Genomic DNA, 20,986 nt, shown 5'->3' on the forward strand with positions numbered 1-20,986 from the left:
GGCTTTGACAGGGTGCCACCCAGACATGTCACAGTGCTGTCCTGTGTCTCTAACCCCAGCCAACAGACACACACACACACACACACACACACACCCCACACTCAACACACAACTCACACACACACTATATCCCCTCGAGGCCATCACTCACCCGTCATTCTTCGATGCCTCGTAGACCAATCAGGCGCCGTCTCATGAGACGCAGTGTCACACATTTATGGATGCATGACAAAGTGCTCCTTGATTTCCCAGTGGCCACTGTCTGCAGCCTGCTCACGCTTCTAAACATGCACGAACGTACACACCCGCACCCACAACACGCTTTCATATGTGATACAGGATATGTGTCAAAGGATATTACGTCAGGAGTGGGTGAGATGTTGTGAGTTTTGATCACAAGGCAGTGTCTTGTGTCCATTTACAGCTGTAAAAGACATTGACAGAAGGCAGAAATGTCATTGGTTTACAGAGTAAGTTATAAGACGAAATGTTTGTCATTTACATGCCACATTAAGAATTTTAAGGTAAGAGAGTAACTTTCTAATCAAAACTTTTGTGCCAGCATAACACTTAAGCACTTTTCTCTCACTGTACATCCCAGTTACTGTGTAATGCAGCAAACAAGGCCAGCTGCTGGGCACTAAAAGCACGCAGCTTCGGCTCATATAAGATGTGAGGCCATAACCACCCAGTCACCAGGCTATTTTAGACTGCTCTTGGTTTGGCTTTGGACCCCAATTCATTCTACAGCAGGAAAACATCCTCAGCCCACCAGCACGCCCCCACCGATGGAGAGTACCTTCTCTTTGATGTTGACATTTTAAAACAAGGAAAAAGCTCTGTGGTTGACCTGTGTTCCTCTCTCTCTCTCTCCTCCTGTGTTTTTCCTCTGTGATTCTCTCTCTTTTCATTTTCTTTTTCTCTCTCATGTGTGTATATTGCATTGAGCCAGGCTAAATGAAGGGGCCTGTGAGGTACTGCTGAATGATTTCACTATTAGAATAGAGAGAGAGAGAAAGGAATTACTAATAGCAGTAGTCTGTTCAAGTTGCTCGGGTCTCTCAAAGTTACCTCTGCATGACCCACAAAAACAGTGATTTTGTTCAGGGAAAAGGCGTTTTGGACCCATTACTCAAGCCATTGTGGCTGTGCACTCATATGAAACAAGGCGGGGAGGGTGGGGGTAAAGGCGAGGAAAGGTATAGCTCCAAAGCTCAATTGCAAACATAGCTTTTATGCTGGATGAAAGCAGAACTTCAATTGGCAAGAGCTTTCAGGGTCCTGTGTATGGCTTGCATTGAAGAAAGGCATACAGTAATGTTACAAAGCCATTTCTGCCACACTTTTGCACAATTACAGCCTTTTCTCTAAAAACGCGTTGTTTATAATAGGTGACTGAGACAACAATTGCACTGGAGTAGCTTTGAAGCTTGGAGCTCTGCAGAGAGTCGAGGCACAATGCACGAAACATGTGACAATGAAGAAGAGCATAATCTTCATAAACCAACAGCGATTCACCATTTAACCGCCACTGTGTGTGTATGTTCATGAATAATACTGTATATGTGTGAGAGAGTGTTTCTCTGTTTTTAAATGTTTGTGTTTGTGCAAATGTGCTTGTGTTTGTTTGTGTGACTATCTCAGGGTTTTCCTTTTTCAAAATAAGCAAAAGTGCCGTGAGACAGAAGTCCCTCCTCCCACCAAACTCCTCTGTCAATCCCAACCATTTAGCGTTTTCTACGGTGACAGGGGCCACAGCGGCCTGATGTTGTGACACCAGCAGCTGCGAATTCACTATCTTTTCTTAGCCAGCTATATGAAACGGTAATTGTTTGTGACACAAAGCTTGTGCTTATCCAAAACCCAACACTGTCTAAGGCTTATGTGAGATAAATCAGTCATAAATCAATTTACCAAACCATATATTCTGAGTTGGCTTTTCAAACCGGGTGTGTTTTGGTAATGGAGTAATCCTTTTTAATAGAAAATACACACACCCACCCTGTTCTTTTTACAGAGTTTGATGGATTAGCTTTTCTGCTGCATTCCATGGATGACATCCTGGAGTGGAAATCCAGGTGTGGTGATCCTTTTATTTTTTTCCTTTTGTTTTTGGGTGGCGGCGGTGGCGGGGGGTGGGGTTGAAGACTGGGTGGGTGATGTGCCATCAAAAGATGAGAGAGAGAGACAGAGAGAGAGAGTTGGAGAAGCTTGTATTTATTATCACATGTTTATAAGTTAGGACAGATTCTTTACTGATATTTGTGATATTAGTATATCACAAAGTATAAGTATATAAATTAAAGATTTCCCTACTACTGTTTAATAACACTAAAAGTTTCAGTTTCAGTGTTTTGTAAAACTAAAAATCAGACACCACTGTAACAACAAAACTACAGTCTTACAGTTTGATTTGAATTGTGAAACGACTGATCCCCATTCTCCCAATTAACCGGAGAGGTGAAATGGTGAAATTGTTCACAGCATTGTCTTTGAGCAAAAGGATTCATCACCTCTCAGCTATTTGTCTTTCACTCCCCTCATCCCTCCCTTTCTGCCTTGCTTAACCTCACCACTTCATCCTCTCTTTCATGGATCCACATCCACGGGTCTGGTGGGGGCAGCAGGTGTAGCTCAGGTGTGCTGCAGACAAAGTGAAGCTACTGTGAACACATCTATTTAACTCCAGCCGCCTGTGGCTAAAACACTGGCTGGGGCCATTCAGCAACTCCGTGCTGTTTTCTTTAACCAATCGCAAGGCATGACGCTGGAAAGTGAAAGTACCTGCAGCCATGTTCCGCCTGGCCTCAGGCGTGACAGACAGGCCTGTCAGCAAGCGACATGAAACACCTGGGTAGGAACACTAGCCAGCCAAAACTAGGATTGCACTCATGCTTTACTGATGTCTGAATCAGCTATTTGTTGTTTTGTCTTTTCACTCCGGATTAGGGCCTATCATGGGAACAGGGATGGTTGAACTCCATCGGTGGGGTCATCTCTTTGTGTCTCATCTCCTGCATCCTGAAGCTGACTTACAACTCAGCTGCACACAGGCGGGTGCGTTCACTCACTCGTGTGCTCCAACACAGTACCAGCAGATGTAGTTAAAGGAAAAAACACAATCAAACATTCACATACACAAGTGTCATACGTTTGTGGGAGTCATACTGACTTCTTTCTCACACAGCGGCCCACACAGACACCTTTTTAACACTTTACACCTAGTGAAGATCACTGTCCTGAGGATTTATAGATCCTAATAGACATTCCTTGCAGCTCCCTGGATGAGATGTCAGAATTGATGGCATGCAGACTTTTATTACCTGGTATGGTGTGTGTAATTAGGTTAAATAGATGGGGTTGGACACGCATGGTAAAGGCTACATTTCTCACCCCGGCTGGATTTATTGGCCACGCTCTGCTCTCCAAGGTCTGCTCTAATGCACTCATTTGCATGGGGACACATGTAGCTGATGTGTGTGTTACTGTTACGTCAACTGCTAAGCACAATGACAAGGGCCAGCTTATGAATAGTTTGGTTCAGTGGTTGGCAACGGCCTGGCCCGCCAACTGCCTATTAGCTATGATATGAAAGCTGCCTGGCAAGTGTTAGATTGATACTTGACACGTCGAACAAAGCTCATTGTCATTGTAATTACTATACGTTGAGTCTTAATTTCATGGTCGTCCATATTGCCAGCGTGATAGGGCTGTCTGTTACTTACATCTTCAGTAACAGCTGTCTATTCAGCCAGTGTATCCATCCGCCTTTCATATGTTCAACAGCCTCAGAAATAACGACTTCATAATGACTATAATCACTTCAGATGTAATTATAATGCATAGCCATTGGTACAATTAAACAGTATTTTCTGAAGAAACATACCACTTTTTTTCTTCCTCCAGATGTCCAATCAAGTATAAATCACAGATAAACTAATAGCAGAGGACTATATGTGTTATGACCCATTCATTGAATAGACTTTAGAAGGGATCACTTTATACCAGTTACTCTGTCATTTGCTAGAGGGTCCATCCCATCTGTCTGTTAAGGACAAGCTGATAATGAAGTGTGTTTGATGAAGTAAGTTGATAGTGAGAGCTAGCTGGCCAGCAGTAATGACAGTGTAGGAGTGGAGACAGTGGCAGTAGCCTGCAGTGGTGGTTGTTACTGTTCAGACTTTTCTGACCTTCACAGACTCCAGTTTCCCCTCCAATACCCATCATCAGATTGAATCATTGAGGGGGCGTGTGTGCTCGTCGTGCTTGTGCATTTGTGGGAGTGAGCACGTGCGTGCAAACATGTCAGGATGATCTCATTCACCAAGGTCTTCCCCCTTCCTAGTTTGAAGGGAACAAAAATAATCTTGCAAAGAGGGACGTTCACATTCACACGCATTCATGCACACAACCCACCTCTGACTCCAAGGCCGGGCAATTGGCTTGGAGCAGCTGAACCATGTTAATCCACACACACACACACAGGCACATACACCCATTTCCTTGAGCCTAGGTACTTGCCTGTGCATCAGGACGAGCTCTTTAAGCCCTCCACTAGGAAGTGGAATGCATAGTAAAGCAATTTGTCTAATATCCCCTGCATCCTCTCTCTCTCTTTCTGTCCCCTCTACCTGTCTTTATTTCTTTTCTCTTGCGTGCATGTGTATTATTTCTCTTTCACTCTCTTTTTATTCCCCTCCTTCCTCAGACTCAACTACTAGATGCTCACCACTTTCTCCCTGTTCCACCGTTCCTTACCCGCCCCCCAGGCTAGGAGACAGCATAGAGGGGTCTGCTGAAGACAGGGCCCATTGACAGGCTAGAGTGGCAGTAACTTATTGTCTATTGATGGAGTGTGACAAATCATGTGGGAATGCAGGGGTGCGTGGCAGTGAGAGCCAGGGTGTTGAGTACATGAGCGTGCCTGCATGTGTGCTTGCATCTCAGATGTGTGTTTGTGTGTGTGTGAGCCTGTCTATGTATGCCCGCATGTGTTTGTGGCTTTTTGTGTCTATGCCTGTGCGTGTGTTTGTGCGTAACGTCTTAGTGTGGGGCAGGCGGGCATAGCCGGGACCCTTCACAGCTCATTTAGCTCAAATAGGGCCACCTGGGTGGTGAGGGAGCTCAGCGGGGTGGCCCTGGCACTCCGGAGCCCCGCTGACAGCCCCCAAATATAGGGGATCCGTCGGCCTATTAATCAACACAGCCACTCTGACAAATCACCACAACTATGACCTAATGAGAGGGGGAGAGAGGAATGAGGGAAAGGAAAGAGTTAGAGACATAATGGAGGAGGTGGAGGGGGCATGAGGAGTATATGGATGAAGGTGCAGGGGCTGTAAATGTGGAGGCTAAGAAGTGACAGAGAGAGCAGTGGCTTAATGAAAAGGAAATGAAAGAAGGAGTAGCCTGACATTGCGAGTGGCAGTGCGGGCCATGGGGGTATGCCATGAGGTAATAAGAGGAGAATGCTACTGCAGTTGTCATCCGTAGCTGATCCTTGGCTCTTCGGTCCTACTCACAAGCCAATTGATTTGTTATGAAAGCACAAATCATGCACTCCTTAATGTAAAATTGTGGATTAGCTTAGAACCACCAATTCTCCACCGTTAGAAAAAAATAAATTAGACTACCGTTGCTTTCTAGACACTTTTTTTTGCAGATGCTTCAGAGAAAATTAGAGGTGAGAAGACGTTTGAGTTTGAAAGCAAACAGCATTGATGTATGTCTCCTTCTCTGGTTCCCACCCTGAGGTGAGCTAGCATCTAATCTCCCCACTACCAATCTCAGGTCCAAATCACATTAGCCAGGATCAGAGGTGAAACTGAAGCTTTTCAACAGCAGCCTGTTCTCACTAATGAACCCCCATGGCCATCCACTGCATATTACAGCCACACTGAGTGAGGGGGAGAAACTTTTGCAATAATCATTATGTAATTGCACAATGCCTGGGTTTCCATTGGCCTGACATTTCAAAAGCTCGATAGCAATATCTTTATGCTTCTCTATAGGGAATATGTTTGGAACGGCTGTACTGTATATGATTGATGGTTTTCTGAGGCTAAGCAATCTACTTTATTGTAATTATATACTGCAGTGTCCATCTGAAGTTTATACTATACAATATTAGTTTATTTGCAATGACTTTTGTGTTGTGAACCCAGAGTGAATTAGATGACATTGATTGTGTTGGTTTAAGTGACCCAGCTGTTAAGTCACTCAATCAAGAGAATACAACCCCATCTCTCACCCACAACAAACACCACCACTGCCACACACACACACACACACACACACACACTTCACCTACAGCTTCATCCATTCTCTGTCATTCTAGGAATCTTTACAGAATCTCCATTAATGACAGATCTCTACTTTTCTGTGGCCACTTAATATGCAGCGTGCCACTGAACACTAGAGTGAATATTCAAAAGCAGCACCTTCCTATTGACTTGTATCTGTCTGCTGTGCTGTCCAGCCATGGGATCTATGTGATATACTAAGCCCCAGCCTGTCTGGTCCATCGACTGGCCCAGGATGGAGGGCCCATAGAGAGGATGCACAACTGCATGCTCCTCCCATCCATTACCTGGTCATGGTAACGCTGCAACAGCTACTGCTTCCGAGTCTGTGGAACAGAAAGCATACAAATACACATGTTATTAGGTATGCACAAACCATCTTGCCCCAGTTCACGCTGACTGAGGCCCATTGATGAAGGTAATACACCTTGTGTGTGTGTGTGTTTCTCTATGGGTGTGTATGGATATATCACTAAAAGATTCTCCACCAACTTATATGAAAGGCATTTATTTGCCCAAGGTGACTAAAAGAGGAACTTCTCCCATGAATGAGGCCCATTTGGTCCATTTCATATGATGGCCCTGAGAGCTCAACGCACTTCTATAATAGACAAAATAGACAAAACACAGAAATTATTTGATCAATTGGATTTGAAATCAATTTGATAGCAGGGCATTTTTGTATTTGGTTGTGTTTGGTTGTGCTGTGTGTATTTGCAGCACATTACTGTATTTGGTTGTGTTGTTTGTATTTGCAGTGCATGTGTTGTCAAATTGGTGTGGAATTTGCTTGTGTTTTGTCTGTGTGTTGCACTGTGTTAAGCTCTCAGGGCCACCATACTTTTGTGTATTTCGCACACAGGAACAATAAAGATCAACTGCCACTTAAATGTGTGCTGCTTTCAAAACAATAACAGTTGGAGATTGACTCGCTCTCTTAATCAGTGGTTTGTGAAAAATGATACTGTTTCAGATGTTGCCTCGGTTTGCTGATTTAAGCTACCTCTTAGTTGTACTTAGTTGAATGATAAAATGCTCATGAATCAATCATTGAATGTGATTTAAACCTGTCTTCTGATCGAGTGTAGTGCTGGACAGTTAGTGTACCACCTCATTCAGCAACTGCAGCTGTACAGTGCACCATACTCCCTGAATGTGCACTTTCTCACTATTTCTAACTGTATATATGTTGTAAAATCAAACATTACCCTGTTTGTCACTGTATTTATGTCGCTGTTTCTGAACAACACAAATCTGCTCGGCTTTGGCTTTAATTAAAGCCCTTTGGCCTCCGTCTTAACTGACCTCTAATTTAATGTCACAAGGAAGAACCACTGAATCGTGGGCAAGGTCACTGGAGACAGAATGCCACCTTTCACTATTCTCTCTCAAAAGAGAGATAATGACTGATGTGATCTGACATTTAGTGTTGATGGTGGCAGCCTCAGCCAGTAAAGTCGCATAGTAGTGCCCCTCACCTGCTTTTATGACTTACATTGCAAAAGTACATTAATGTCACTATAACATGCTTAGTTCTCTCTGGCACATTAGTGCTACAAAGAAATGAAAGTGAGAGCCAGTGAATGAAAGGCAGAGAAAACGTCTTGACATCACATGGATAAAGGTTAAAAAATCCAGTTGGCATGTTAAGTTGTTTTTTTGTGCCTGAAACCAAAACATGAATGGTGGTGTTTTTCCACTCTTTTCATAGAATTTGACAATGTTTGTATTTTGGTTGTGAGAAATGCAACACTGCCAGAGGGCTGTGTGTATGTGTGTGAGCGTGTGCATGTATGCTCTCCTGAGTTGACAATAGACCTTTACAGCATCAAATCCCTACAAGGTGAGGCACAACTTAAAAACGTCTTTTCATCGCCCTCCTTATCTCTTGCACACTGCTGTTGGCAGCAAGAAAGAGAAAGAAAAACTGAGAGAGGGAGCATTATAATTTTATTATAAGGACAGCGAGGGTAAAATAGAGCACAAGTGATAAGAATCTGGAGATTAGGATGGAGCAGAACAATAAATTATGCAAAGTGTTTGAAAACACATACAGCTATAATTAAGTGGCATTTGATTTTAAATGAGGTGACAGCGAGGATTTATTTATCTCCTTAACCCCCTAAAACTGCCATTAGCATGGCAGAAAATGAACTGTTTGAAATGGTAAGAGAACAAGGCCCTGATCTGATACACAATAATAGAGCACCACCAACCAAAGATTAATACACACACACAACATAGAAAGGTGAGATAAATGTCTGCATGGACTAATCAGTTCATTGCAGGCCCAGTAAAACTGTAGGAGCCCACTGCTAATAATGTCATTATGAATGGAGCCTAAACAGGTGTATTTACAGTGTGGCCTTGAATGAGCATTGACACATCAACTGGTGTCAGTCAAAGTCCTTAATTTGTCCACACTCCACCAACATACAAGTGTTGTATTTGCTGGCATCAGAAACTAACCATGTGCCAAAAGGGTTTACCACTCCATAAAAAGTACTTGTCCTTAAAAGATGCAGTGAAATTGCACCTGCTGGTTGTCTGTGCAGTGGCAGAGCTGTTGCGCCGTGTCAGTGTTTGGGAAGCACAGGTTAGTAAACTATCGTGTGCATAGAACAGATGCCTGTTATTGGACAGTTAACTTGTGAATACTTTGATCTGATGCACTGGAGCAGTATGTGTGAATACTGAGTGTCAATACTGCTGCTGATCAACTTTCATTAAGTATGGATTTATAAATTGTCATCACAAGTAATTTATATGGACACAATGCAGCTGTTGTTTTATTGTATTGTCTTTATTAGGCTCGATGTGGTCTTTGATTTTTTTTTTTTTTTTTTTGACAGTGTCCCAGTAACTTTAGTTTTATTGCAACATATCTGCTTATTCTTCCGCTCAATCACTCACCATGAAATCAACCACACTTGCAACTTACCCAACTAAGCCACTACATAATCCATAAAAAAAAGTAGAACATGCTGAAATGTGCAATTTATTCATAGTGGCTATGGAAATGATATATAGCTGGGTTTGAATAGAAGTTTTGCCAGATCAATGTCTGAGAGCGAGGCCTTTGTCTGAGAGCAAGTCGCAGTTTCTCAACCCCCAGCACTCCTTAGTAGATTTCACAGTTTATATATGCATAGATGACAAAGAGAAAGTACTGAATAAGTAATAGGCTATTTCCTGGTAACACACTGAGGTGAAATCACAACGAACATCTTTTTTTTTTCTCCTCTGTAAGCTGTTCAGTGGGGAGATTGCCTGAGTGAGTGCTTGTTCTCAGTGTTTGTGCTTGTGTGTGTGTGTGAGGAGGGCAAAATCCAAAGCTACTGACTGTTTATCTGAATCATCTTTGTTCATTAATTCATGGGTAATATTTTATGCATTTGGCAACAAGGTTTAAAGGAGTAGACACAAATGCAGTCGCAAGACATGGAGGGAGATGGTGTGTAATGGGAAGCTTTAATGATTATTCTGTAAAGGAAGTTGGGGACCCGCTGATCCTCTGGCGGCAGGAGGGGGTTTCAGGTACGCGTAGACTGCAGGGGAAGGCTGAAGGCAACAGGTGAGCTTAGGTTGGAGACAAGTGATCCAAGGCTGGTGGTATACTGCAGGAGAAGGAGGGGCATGGAAAAGAAGATGGTTGATTGAAGGGAATTGGTGGACCAAGATTGGAAGTTGGCACAACACTCACTGTTCAATTGGCAGGAAAGAGCAAAACTTACAGGATAACATTGAAATTTTCAGAAACGACCCACAGCAAGACCCTCAAGACAAAACTTGATGGACTGATGAGGGAGGGAGTGGAGACACCCCCTTAAATAGACTGGAGCTATAATAGAAAGCTGAGTAAAAATCACTGGAATCCATAAAGATTCAGGAGCTGACATGTGATGCAGAGGACACAGTCATGGCATTTGGCACATTCTGTACAGGACCTATTAAGGGTTAGGCTGAGGTTTTGTCTCACTAAGTAGCTTTTTAGCCTGTGGATGATATTGTGTTTGTAATAACGTTAAATATGTGCATTTAATCAAGTGTTTATCTCCGTCCGAAATAAGAGTCCTGCTTTCTTTCTACTCTTTTTTCTATCTTCTTCCTGCTTACTTATCTAACTTTCTCTCCCCCTGTCTCTCTCCCATTGTCCCTCTCTCTCTTTGGCTCATGAGGGAAGACAGAGTGCCTCTGCTAAGGTTTTTGATCCCAGAGACCTGCAGGCACACTGGAGCTGTTAACAGGAACCTGCCTACCTGCCTGCCAGGCTGAATGACTGACTTACTGACTGCCCAGCTACCTCAGCCTCCCCTCGTTACTGCAGTAATATACAAGAGGAAGGTGATGGAAGGAGGAGGGTGGTCATAAGACATATGGAGAAAATAAAATAGGTTGTCATGCATCAGTTTTCAAAGGTACGATTTTACTCCTGTCAAAAAAATCAGCGTAACATCTGGAATCCAACATGAATGCTGGCGATGGAATACAAAGGCTAGGATTTATTCGGAAGTGCTTTTTAGTTTCTTTTACAAATAATTGTTGCGTTTGAGAGGCGGTGTCAGACGGTCGTCAGGCAAACACAGGACATTGCTGAATGGCGCCAAGGTGGTAGGCTTCCTTAACGAAGGGCCTTGCTCTAATGATTTACAGTAGCTCAAGTGAGAGGGGTCAGACACATGAGCACATACACATGCTCACATTTCTCCATGTCACAACGTCCTCTTGGGTGCTGTTTCAGTGATAGGTGCCACCCTGCTCAGCCAAGCTCCTAACAAGTGCCAAACAGTCCGGATTGTGGGGAGGAAGAAAAGGAAGGCAAATTGAGGTGGGGAAAAGGGAGGTTGAGGAGGGGGAGATAAGAGGAGCAGAGAGCTGTCAACCTCCTGGGACATGTGCAGAACTCAACATTCTGCTGTGTGGAGCAGTCAGCTAGTGCACAGCACTGACCAGAAGACGATGGCTGTGTACACTTGGCAGGTGTTTGGTTATTTGCTGTTGTCCTTATTTTTACTGCATGTAATAATACATTCACAAACAGCAAGGATTCTAAATTGGACCTCACCTTGTCAAACACAAACAAGGCCCTCACCCTTTTCTCCCAGTGCAAGACTTGATAGCAGAAGCATAGCAAGCCTATCTGAGGAATGTACCAAACTGTGTCCAATAGACTAGTACTCACAGTCACACTGTGGTGGACAAGCAGCCTAATGATGTCTGAAATACCGGCACAACTGCTATGATATGCTGTGATAATTGCTACCCTCCTGTCCGCAGTACAAATAAATGTGGAATCGGTAGGCAAACACATTAATATGGAAATGTCTACATTAATTTGGAGCATGGTCTAAATTATTCAGTAATTAAGCCACTGCAAATTTACACAAACTTCCCCCTGGATGACTGGAGAGAATAGTGAGGAGCCAGAAACAGCTATGTAGAGGGATTTGAAATATGTGGTCACATGATGTGAATACATAGTCATATTCCACAAAATAATAAAATGGTCCCCTGCTCAAAAGCAAAATTGGCCCACAAACACACACACAGTAATGTATATACAACGCTTGCTAAGAGATCTTTGGCTAAACAAATATTATTGTGACATCATTTCTATACATAATGCACAATTTAATGCCCCTGGATTGTGGAGGCAAAACAGCAGCAGAGCAACTCACATAAATGTTACTTTCTCTGCATTTATGTTAACAATCAAACATTAACCACTAAAACTTTTTATTAGTTTAAAACAATACTTATTCAATTCCTTGCCAAGACTTATAGCATGTCTTCACAAAGAGCATTTCAGCCTCATTTTTCAGTCGTCCTTCTCATGTGCATCTGACAGAAGCATTTATGCACGCAGTGCCACAGTGATAGTGAATTGAACACTTAGCACTCAGTACTTTGCCTGAGAGCCTGGCTCATAGTAACATATTCATCATACTAGGACCTCTGAAGATCACTAATTAACTATTAATTATTAATATTATATCTTGTTTATGTACCCCATACAAAATGTGGTGCGGTGTGATAGTGAGTTTTAGAGGTTTTGGTGGGTTGTTGGGTTTTGTTTTTATGCTCAGCTAAGCAGACCAGCCAGTGGCTCCTGATTCATATTGAATGGACATGTACATGGATATGTATCCGTGGGTATTGATCTTCATCTTCATCATCTAACTTTTGCCCAGAGAGCTAACAAGTATGTGTCCTAAATGCTGAACTGCTCCTTTAAGTGTCAGTCATAATGTGTCATCCAGACTGTATAGTTACAGTACATTAGTCATTTAATCTGTTACATTAGTGGATTCAGTCACTTGCTAGAGACGTTTGACAATCTTATATCTCTAGTCATCCCTTTCTGTCTCTCTCCCTCCACCTCCCTCTATCACTGGGCTCCTCATGGTATTAGCATTAGGGTGTGTGTGTGTACTGCATTTAAGGCAAAAGCCCTCTGTGCCCTCTGATGTACTGAACTTTTTGTTGCTTTGATTTGAAATTGAAAACCATGGTGTTTTTATGGTTTTGTGTTTGTTTGTGCCTCTGTGCTTGCTCTTCTGAATGTGTGTGTATGCCCCTGAGCCTGGGTGTGTGTCAGTGCCAAAGCACGTACAAATGTGTCAACTTGTGTAACTGTCGATGGCCTTTCAAAGGGCCTTCATAGATCTGTCCAAGGCCCTTTGATCAGGCGCCTGCTCTTGGCGGCCCTCGAAACGGGAGGGTGTGTGCTGGGTGGGAGACGGGGGTGGGTTTAACACTTTGGAGACTGCGGTTTTGACCCACATATCCATACACACACAAAAATATAAGCATCGACACATACCTTTTAAAATTTGAAGATTGCTGTAGCACATGATAGTAGAGCTTCGTTCTAATGTGATACATCACAACTGTTGTAGTTTTTGATGCATGAAGTCAAAATGTCATCACAAGATTAGAAAGTAATCCAAAAAAATCAGCCTCTGTAAAGAGGTAGTTTTTGAGAGGTTTGAGGTTAAGGTGTGTGTATTTGTTTGTCTTTATTGAACACAGCAGATGTAGACTAAAGCTACCAGCTCATGTTTACTTTGAAATAGATTTGCTTTGATATTGCATATTTTTGTCCTTGTTGATTTAGTGTATGTCTTGTAGCTCTTGAGTGGACATCAGTTTGGATTGAGATGGTTCTCAGGTATGGTCTAATACTGAGTGGCATCACCGTGCCACACGGACATACTGTAGACCTGACACTGAGTTGATCTGACAATAGAATGGATCAGTGTAGCAGCTAGCAAGTCAGAAGGTAGAGCATAATCCTTTCTGTCAAGTCTCTGTCTCGTCAATATTCAAATCCAGCCGGCTGTCCAATGGCTGTCAGTTACAATCTCCCTCTGGCTCATGGCCTAGCACAGGCACATATCTAAATTGAATTGGATGTTTGCTTCTCAATGGAAATTGAATCGAAGAGATGACCACCTCCCCCCGTCCTGTATTGTGAACTTGTCAGTTTCCCCAACTGAACTAGATTTTAATGTACAATATCCAATCCCAACTAATAATTTTAATTTTTCAACTAATCTTTTTTTCCACTTCATTTCAAGGAACACTGTAGCTTTTGATGAAGTTGTAACTTCACTTGCAGAACAACTAATGTGCTTCACTTAAAACTACTGACAAGTCATGAGTGGACACCCCAAACACTTTATGTCACCTCTTAGAAGAACTCTATCTTCTCTCCTGTGATTATTTATTTCCATGCACTTTGCTTCCCAGACACCTGCACGCTGCAGTGTTGACTGTGAAACTCCAGAACTGAAGGCCAAGTGCAAGAGCATGAAACGAAAGAGAATGGACTCAACATGGCTACCCTAGGCTTGAACCAGCCACAGACATTTACTGTACACATCCTTGTATGGTTATTCTTCCACTGACAACATTCATCCGCTGCCCTCAACTTTACCCATCACCTTTAAACACCTAACCTTAAACTCTGAACTCTGACATCTGCAAAAAGTAGCTCCTTGAATTTTTAAAAACGTATTCTGGTCATGTAGCTGTGGTTGAAAAGGTTCATCCATCTTAGTCCAGCTTTCACTAGCCAGACAGCTCACTTCAAATCTCCTTTTTATTTTTATTTTCAGAGGCATAGGGTGAACCTGGGTGTCTCGTTTAACAAGGGACACTTGTCAGTTGCAGCCCAACTTTGTGATGTGAATTGCTTTACATAAAAAATCTTATCTTAACTCATCTTTCTCTCTAATCCGAGGTTCTAGCCTCAAATGAGATGTGTGAAGACGTGATGACCACTCACAATGATGTCTGTTCACTACAAGTAACCTGATTCCAATGGTGTAAAACTGAAAGTGGTTCTCACAAGGGTGAAAATGATAGAGAACATTTAACAATAGTCTCTCTCTCCCCTTCTCTCTGTCTTGTTCAGTGCCTCTTTTCCTTCTTCTCTGACACATGTCGCCCTGGCATGCATGGAAAGGCCTGACCTTTGGAAAGTTTAGCACTTTAAATATTTAGGCTTGGGTTATGATGGATCCTCCAGGCCCTGCGGCAATGTGTGAAGCCTCTGATTAGGGCTGCTGTCAGAGTCATTTAGCTGAGTGTCTGGCTGCCGGTGGCGCTCTCTGTTTGACAGGCAAGCCTTTTAAACAAACAGCGGTCCCAGTGGCAGAGCAGGCAGGGCACCCGGCGCAGCACAAACACCCAACACTCTGAGAGAAACCACTCAGCCCGCTGACAGCTGCAGAGGAAACCACTGGCCACTGTCTCTCTGCCTCTCGTGATCTTTCAGGCACTTTGTCTTTCTGCTCACTCACTTTGTTTGGCACAGTCTTTACTTGTACCTCTGCCAGGTTTATTTTGTTACTCTCCTTTTTTCCCTTACTTGATTTTGATTTTTTTTTTTTTCACTATCACTTTACATCTTTTTGTTTCTCAGTCGCTTAGTCGAACCTCAAAGTTTCATCTGTGTTGCATATGGAGGAAGATTTAGGAAGTAAGTTGATTGTCGGATGATCTCTGAGCGAGGCTTATGCTCTTAATTTGTCGAACATCACTACTCATTATCAGCTGAAAATCAGGATAGATGCTGTCTGTCTTGTGCCTGCATAGTCCCATGATTAGGACAGCTTACATTGATGTTCACGTTGAAATACATCTGAGCCAGCCTTTTCATCTCACTCTGAGACAATCTCCCATGGCATCAATCCTGTAAATATATGAGTCTTAATATGTGTGTCCTATTCTGTATTCAGAGGAAGAGCCAAGTCAGCAGCTCCAGTATTAATGCATGAGAAATGAGCAGCGCCCATAAGAATTAAAGGGTAAGACTCCCCTTATTAAGATGTAAATTCCGGGGGAAAACTTGCCGAAATGAGGATACAGTGAAGTTATTGTCAACTTTAGCCTACTTATGCATTTCTAAGAGGCATTGTTGTGTTGTAGTTGTTGAAACTAGATACTCACAGCAAAGCACCTTGTTTATTTTTTTGGCTCATTTTCAGCACGAGATCAACCAATCTCAACAAATATGCAACCTACACTTTACGGAACAATTTACACTTTTGGCAACATTATCTAGTGACAGCGTACATGGCAACTATCATGGTAATTCAATCTCTGTCTGTGTGTGCTTCTTTCTTTTTTTTTGCTCTCTCTCTCTCGCTCTCTCTCTCTCTCTCTCTCTCTCTCTCTCTCTCTCTCTCTCTCTCTCACTACATCTACCTCTCTCTCATTTCAAATTTGCACTTAACACCTTCCTGGGGAAAGGCTTCTCATTCATCAACGGTGTTTGTCCCGGTGACAAGCAGGGCGCCTCCTGCATATCAATATCAGCTAAGACAATGCTGAGCCTGTAACCTTCAGCTAAATGTCATTCTGCTTAATCCTATTTGAAAATTAAACATTGAAAAACCTTTAGCGCACCTTCCTGTCTTGCTTCCTGTCTTGCTCGCTCCTTTATTGGCCACCATTCCTCCAGCTTTCTGTTCTCCCTCTCTCCCTTTCTGTTCTTGTTTTGCTCCCTGTGTGACATTTGTATTATTTTACTTGTTTGAGTGTTATTTGTGTCCCATAGTGGTTATTTAGTAGAACTGATTTCAATTTTCTGTCACTGAAAAAATAATATAGGGGCAATTTGTCTGCATCTAGTTGTCATCTACATTTTTCCTAAATAGTCTGTAGCAGTCATCAAAGGGATGCTTAACTATTCCCCCCTTTGTTCTGTCTTTCTTTAGATATAGTCCACTCATTGTTTGACAAATAGACAGAGTGAGATTCAGACAGACACGAAAAGTAGTCAGAAAAAAAAAAAACAAGTTACCAAAGTTGTACATGGAAGGAGAATGTAGTCACATGAGAAGAAACATCTCTGTCAAAGCTGCATATTTACATAAACAGATCTTCCCCTTACAGATGATTATTACTACTCTGTTAGTGCTGGGGACAGAGGAAGTCAGATTTGTCTGCATACACTCTATGACAGGGGCTGAAACCTTACCAAAGTGCTCTGCACTGAGAGACCTGCTTCTTAGTATGCATGAAACACGTGCGTGATATATTTGGTATTTTACCCCATCTTTCTGCTCACATACACGTACGCCTCACACACATGCACAAAGCACAACTATATGGTAGATATTTGAAGCTACAGTGAGGAATCGAAAGGGAGGGAGGGCGGGATAAAAGGAGACGCAGAGATTGCAATGAAAATGCAATCATTTGCAGTCAGACAGACATAATTCTCCTTTGGTGGGAGTGTGATGCGGCAGCTCAAAGACAGCCTTCACCCAGCTCTCCATATGGATTTGATTGACCACAGTCACCCGTCAAGGGATTCCACTGAAATACTGAGAGTGAATTACAACGTGACTACCCTTGATGTCTTCATATTGAAGCCCTCCATCCACTCCATAGCTTGAAGAATTGAAAAATGTAGTGGAGAAACATACTGTAGAAGCGATTAAACAAAGCAACAAGATATGAGTAACAATGTCCTCCATAAAATGTAGCCACCCAAACAGGGATGGTTCTGCAGTTGCTTTAGCCTCAGTAAGCATGAGATTGACAGAAAGGGGAAGAGACAGACACAGAGACAGAGAGCCAAAATCATCTATTCTCTTTTATTTCTCTTTTTTTCTCTTTATGACTGATAGTGTATCACAGCAGCAGAGACTGCTGTGAAACTGACCCACACAGCATGAAAGCAGAAAGAGAAGAATACTCCCATATGAGAACTTTAGGAGTGAACATGTGGCTTATGGAGCTTTGAAGAGTTTCTGTCTGAGGAGTGTGTGGGAGAATGTATTTTGGACAACAGGTTACTCCTCACTCTGTGGTGAACCCAAGCTGAGCTGCATGCTGTGGGGTCCTCTCTTTTTTCTGTGTGAGACACAGATAGAGGGGAGGAGCATCCGCACAAACAAACGAACAAACAAACAAACAAACAAACAAACAGCATTCTGTTGGTGTGCTGATCCTGTGTTGTCATACAACCGAAGACCAGCATAACTTGTACTGTAGATGTATATGGATTCAGTAGGTTTCTTTATAGCAACTGCTGGATGTATGTTTTCATTTAAGACTAGGTGACAAATGTTTGTTCATATTAAAAGAGCTGATGTTCCGTTTGAAACCCTCCACCCACTCTCTATGCTGTCTATGCTTTCCAGGTGGGAGATGCAGGAGGGTGCAGAGCTGGAGGACGGAGAGAAAGTGATGGTAGAAGAACTTCAGAAAGCCTATTTTGTTTGCTGCTGCAGTCCAGGACCACAGGACCCTCCTGCAGCTGATGAGATACCAGCAGAGCAGACTCAGGGGGAAACACAACCATCTAATAAAAGTGCTGCCCAATGAAAGTCCATGCAGTTTGAATTTTTATCGTGTTGTAAATGTTTGCTTGTAATATGCACTTGCATCTCTCAAGGTAGAAGAGAGAGTGTGTGTGTGTGTGTGTGTGTGTGTGTGTGTGTGTGTGTGTGTGTGTGTGTGTGTCTGTGTGTGTGTCTGTGTGTGTGTGTGTGTGTGTGTGTGTGTGTGTGTGTGTGTGTGTGTGTGTGTGTGTGTGTGTGTTTTTGTCTGTGTGTGTTTGTCTGTGTGTATGTGTGTGTGTGCATATTCGTGGGTGCAATTGGGTTTGTGCATGTATGCATACAGTGAGTTTGCATGTGTGTGTGCATGAAAACAGGAATGAATGAGAGAATCAGAAACCAAAACTACAAAAAGAAGAGACGGTGTCTCCCTCTTTATGCACATGCCTCAGACAAACTCCCTGCGCTTTTCTATGCTGCATCAGACACATTTCATCTTTTTGGAGCACATCTCCAGAAATCAGTTCTGGGAAATGGAGAACCCGGATTTGTTTGCCTGGGACAAGATGGGACTGTGTGATCATTTTAGGTAGTTGAAGTTTTTTTTTTGAGACAGGGAGTGTAACGACATTGGTGTCAGCATACTTGCTCCTGGTTCCCGAAAGCAAACATCAAGAATTATGGTTGGGAAGCAAGATGATGTATGTTTTGATTACAGTGTGTCCCAAAAATCTGCCCCACCGTGTAATATCAGTCATTTTTTGGTGTAAACTGAGAAAACATTTATTCCATGTGTTACTATATATTTTTGCAACTGTGACCATATTTTGTTATTTATGTGATGGAGTTGGAATGTTTTAGAATTAAACATGAAAATAAAATCATATTCATACTTAACCACTGAATAATGTTCTTCTGTTGTATGATCAACTTGTGTGATCTATGTGTAGTCATAAATTTATTATGATTCATGACTATGAAGTTAGCATTACATTTTTGAATACATACATGTTTGTTCCTATAATATATGATGTTCAAATAAGGATTAGACAACTCAAATGAAGCTATTTTGATGAACATGTACGTTACTTGAGCTCTCACAGCCACTGCTGTACAATCCCTTTGAGAGACCAGGAAAACATTTCATTCTGCAGAGGGGGATGTTCTTTTCCTTAGCTAGATTTTTAATGCAAATATAGAAATATTGCGATTCCCAAACCACAAAACAATACAGAAAAAAACTAAATATTCAGCAACTGAATTCTGCCTTTACCTCTGAATAAAGGCTGGACAGCAACAAAAAAATTTCTAAATGAAGTTTTGGTGTTGCAGAAAAACAGCATTTGGCTAGTCAAACTGTTCATGTAAGATAACTGTTTTCTGCGAAAAGAAAATGCTTTGATCTCTTTTACTCTCCCTCCCCATTAGAGAAAGCACCTCTAGGGTTATCCATTTGTATTTCCATTGTAGACAGGTGATTGGCTCAGAAGACATCTGTCAGTAAAGCTGACAGTACAATTCACAACAAATCATTACAAAGAATGATTCATCACAAAGAATAAATTGAATTTACTATTATGCAGTATTCATCTGGGGATTATCAAACCTACAAAAACCCTTGCAGAAACCCAGAGCTCATAGTGACATATTTATACAGGATAAACAGTCGCAGCATTTTGACTCCTCTGATTTCTATTTCAAATGATTACCCTCAGTGCATTAGTGCATTGTCCACAGCAAACTGTCACAGCAGAAACATGTTGGTTTTGTTTGTATCATCATCCATTGAGTACAACAAGCTTTGTGTCAGCTGTAGTGAGCCAGTATGGTAGCATTATAGGAAGACCATCTTTCAGATAGAGCACCCTGATTTCTCTTCATTTTTATGTCAAGTCCCACTTCCATGGCAGGAGTTTATCTATTTCCTATAAATGTCTCTTTATACAGTGGGGGATCAGCGTGAGCTCTCATTACACAGTAACCTGAAAAGTCTGCTATAAAGTTAAAATAATTACTTCAAAAGCTCATCAAGTCCTATTGATCTACACATTTAAACAGTGGCCTGAATGTCGTCTTTGCTTTGGGCCAAACAGGATTTTTCTGTTTTATCAGATCTTTCAAGTCTCTGGCCTCAAATCTAAGCAAAATGACCAGTCGCCAGTTGATTTATTAGTTTGTTAGTCAAGTCTGAACAAATCAAACTTGTAAATTAAATCTCACTGAGGCCAACTCGTGTGACTCAAATCCGCACTTTTGGTCTAAGGTGGTGCACTAAGTACAGAGTGGGATAGAAGCATCTCCATTATCTTGTCAAACCCTGTGGATATCAATGCCACAATATGTCATTTGTGTTTCTTATTTGGGTCTCCCTTCGCAGTAGCTCCAGCGCTCTGCTTGAGGAAACAGGGTAGCTCAGCTCCCCAGAGAAACAGTTTCAACTTCTAGAGGCCGTCCAGAAGTAGGGCATCCAGCTTAAGTTTAACCAGGAGGCTATTTCTGTGAATCAACAGCACATGGCATGAAGTAAAGTTGCAGGTACTTGGTACAAGGGAACAGGGTGCGGCAGGTGGTTTTAGAAGAGTCACCTACAGCACAGTGTCAGTATCAATCTGGCAGTTTAAGATTAAATCAATTCAGCTTCATTTCTCTGTCAGTCGTGAACACTTTCCCCACAACAGCTTTTTCAGAGAAGAAAACCAATGTCCATGTGCCTGAGGTGGAAAACCAAAAAAGGGAGTATCCAACATCTTAAATATGATGCAGAGGGCAAAAACATTCTTGTTTTATAAGGCCTGCTGCTGATAGGAAACAGTGGTTATACCAAGGGTTTGGCTAAGGGAAGAACCACATATTGACCTATAAGTACTATCTGTATCTGCAGAAGGT

At 42.3% G+C, this 20,986-nt stretch overlaps 1 protein-coding gene across 7 annotated transcripts in view; it reads left to right on the forward strand.

Moving 5' to 3' along the window:
- kiaa0825 (KIAA0825 ortholog) overlaps positions 1-18,985 on the forward strand; it is a 112,231-nt gene extending 93,246 nt beyond the window's left edge. For all 7 annotated transcript variants that reach the window (XM_071482644.1, XM_071482647.1, XM_071482643.1 and 4 more), the window contains one exon: positions 17,963-18,985. In XM_071482644.1, the coding sequence (XP_071338745.1) occupies positions 17,963-18,146 (184 nt within the window). In that variant the 3' untranslated portion in view covers positions 18,147-18,985. The remainder of the gene's footprint in view (positions 1-17,962) is intronic.
- Positions 18,986-20,986: the final 2,001 nt, after the last annotated feature.

The sequence above is a fragment of the Trachinotus anak genome, unplaced genomic scaffold (genome assembly GCF_046630095.1).
Source record: "Trachinotus anak isolate AG129_WGS33_773 ecotype Australia unplaced genomic scaffold, CSIRO_AGI_Tana_v1 ptg000008l, whole genome shotgun sequence".
In the NCBI taxonomy this organism is placed as follows: domain Eukaryota; kingdom Metazoa; phylum Chordata; class Actinopteri; order Carangiformes; family Carangidae; genus Trachinotus; species Trachinotus anak.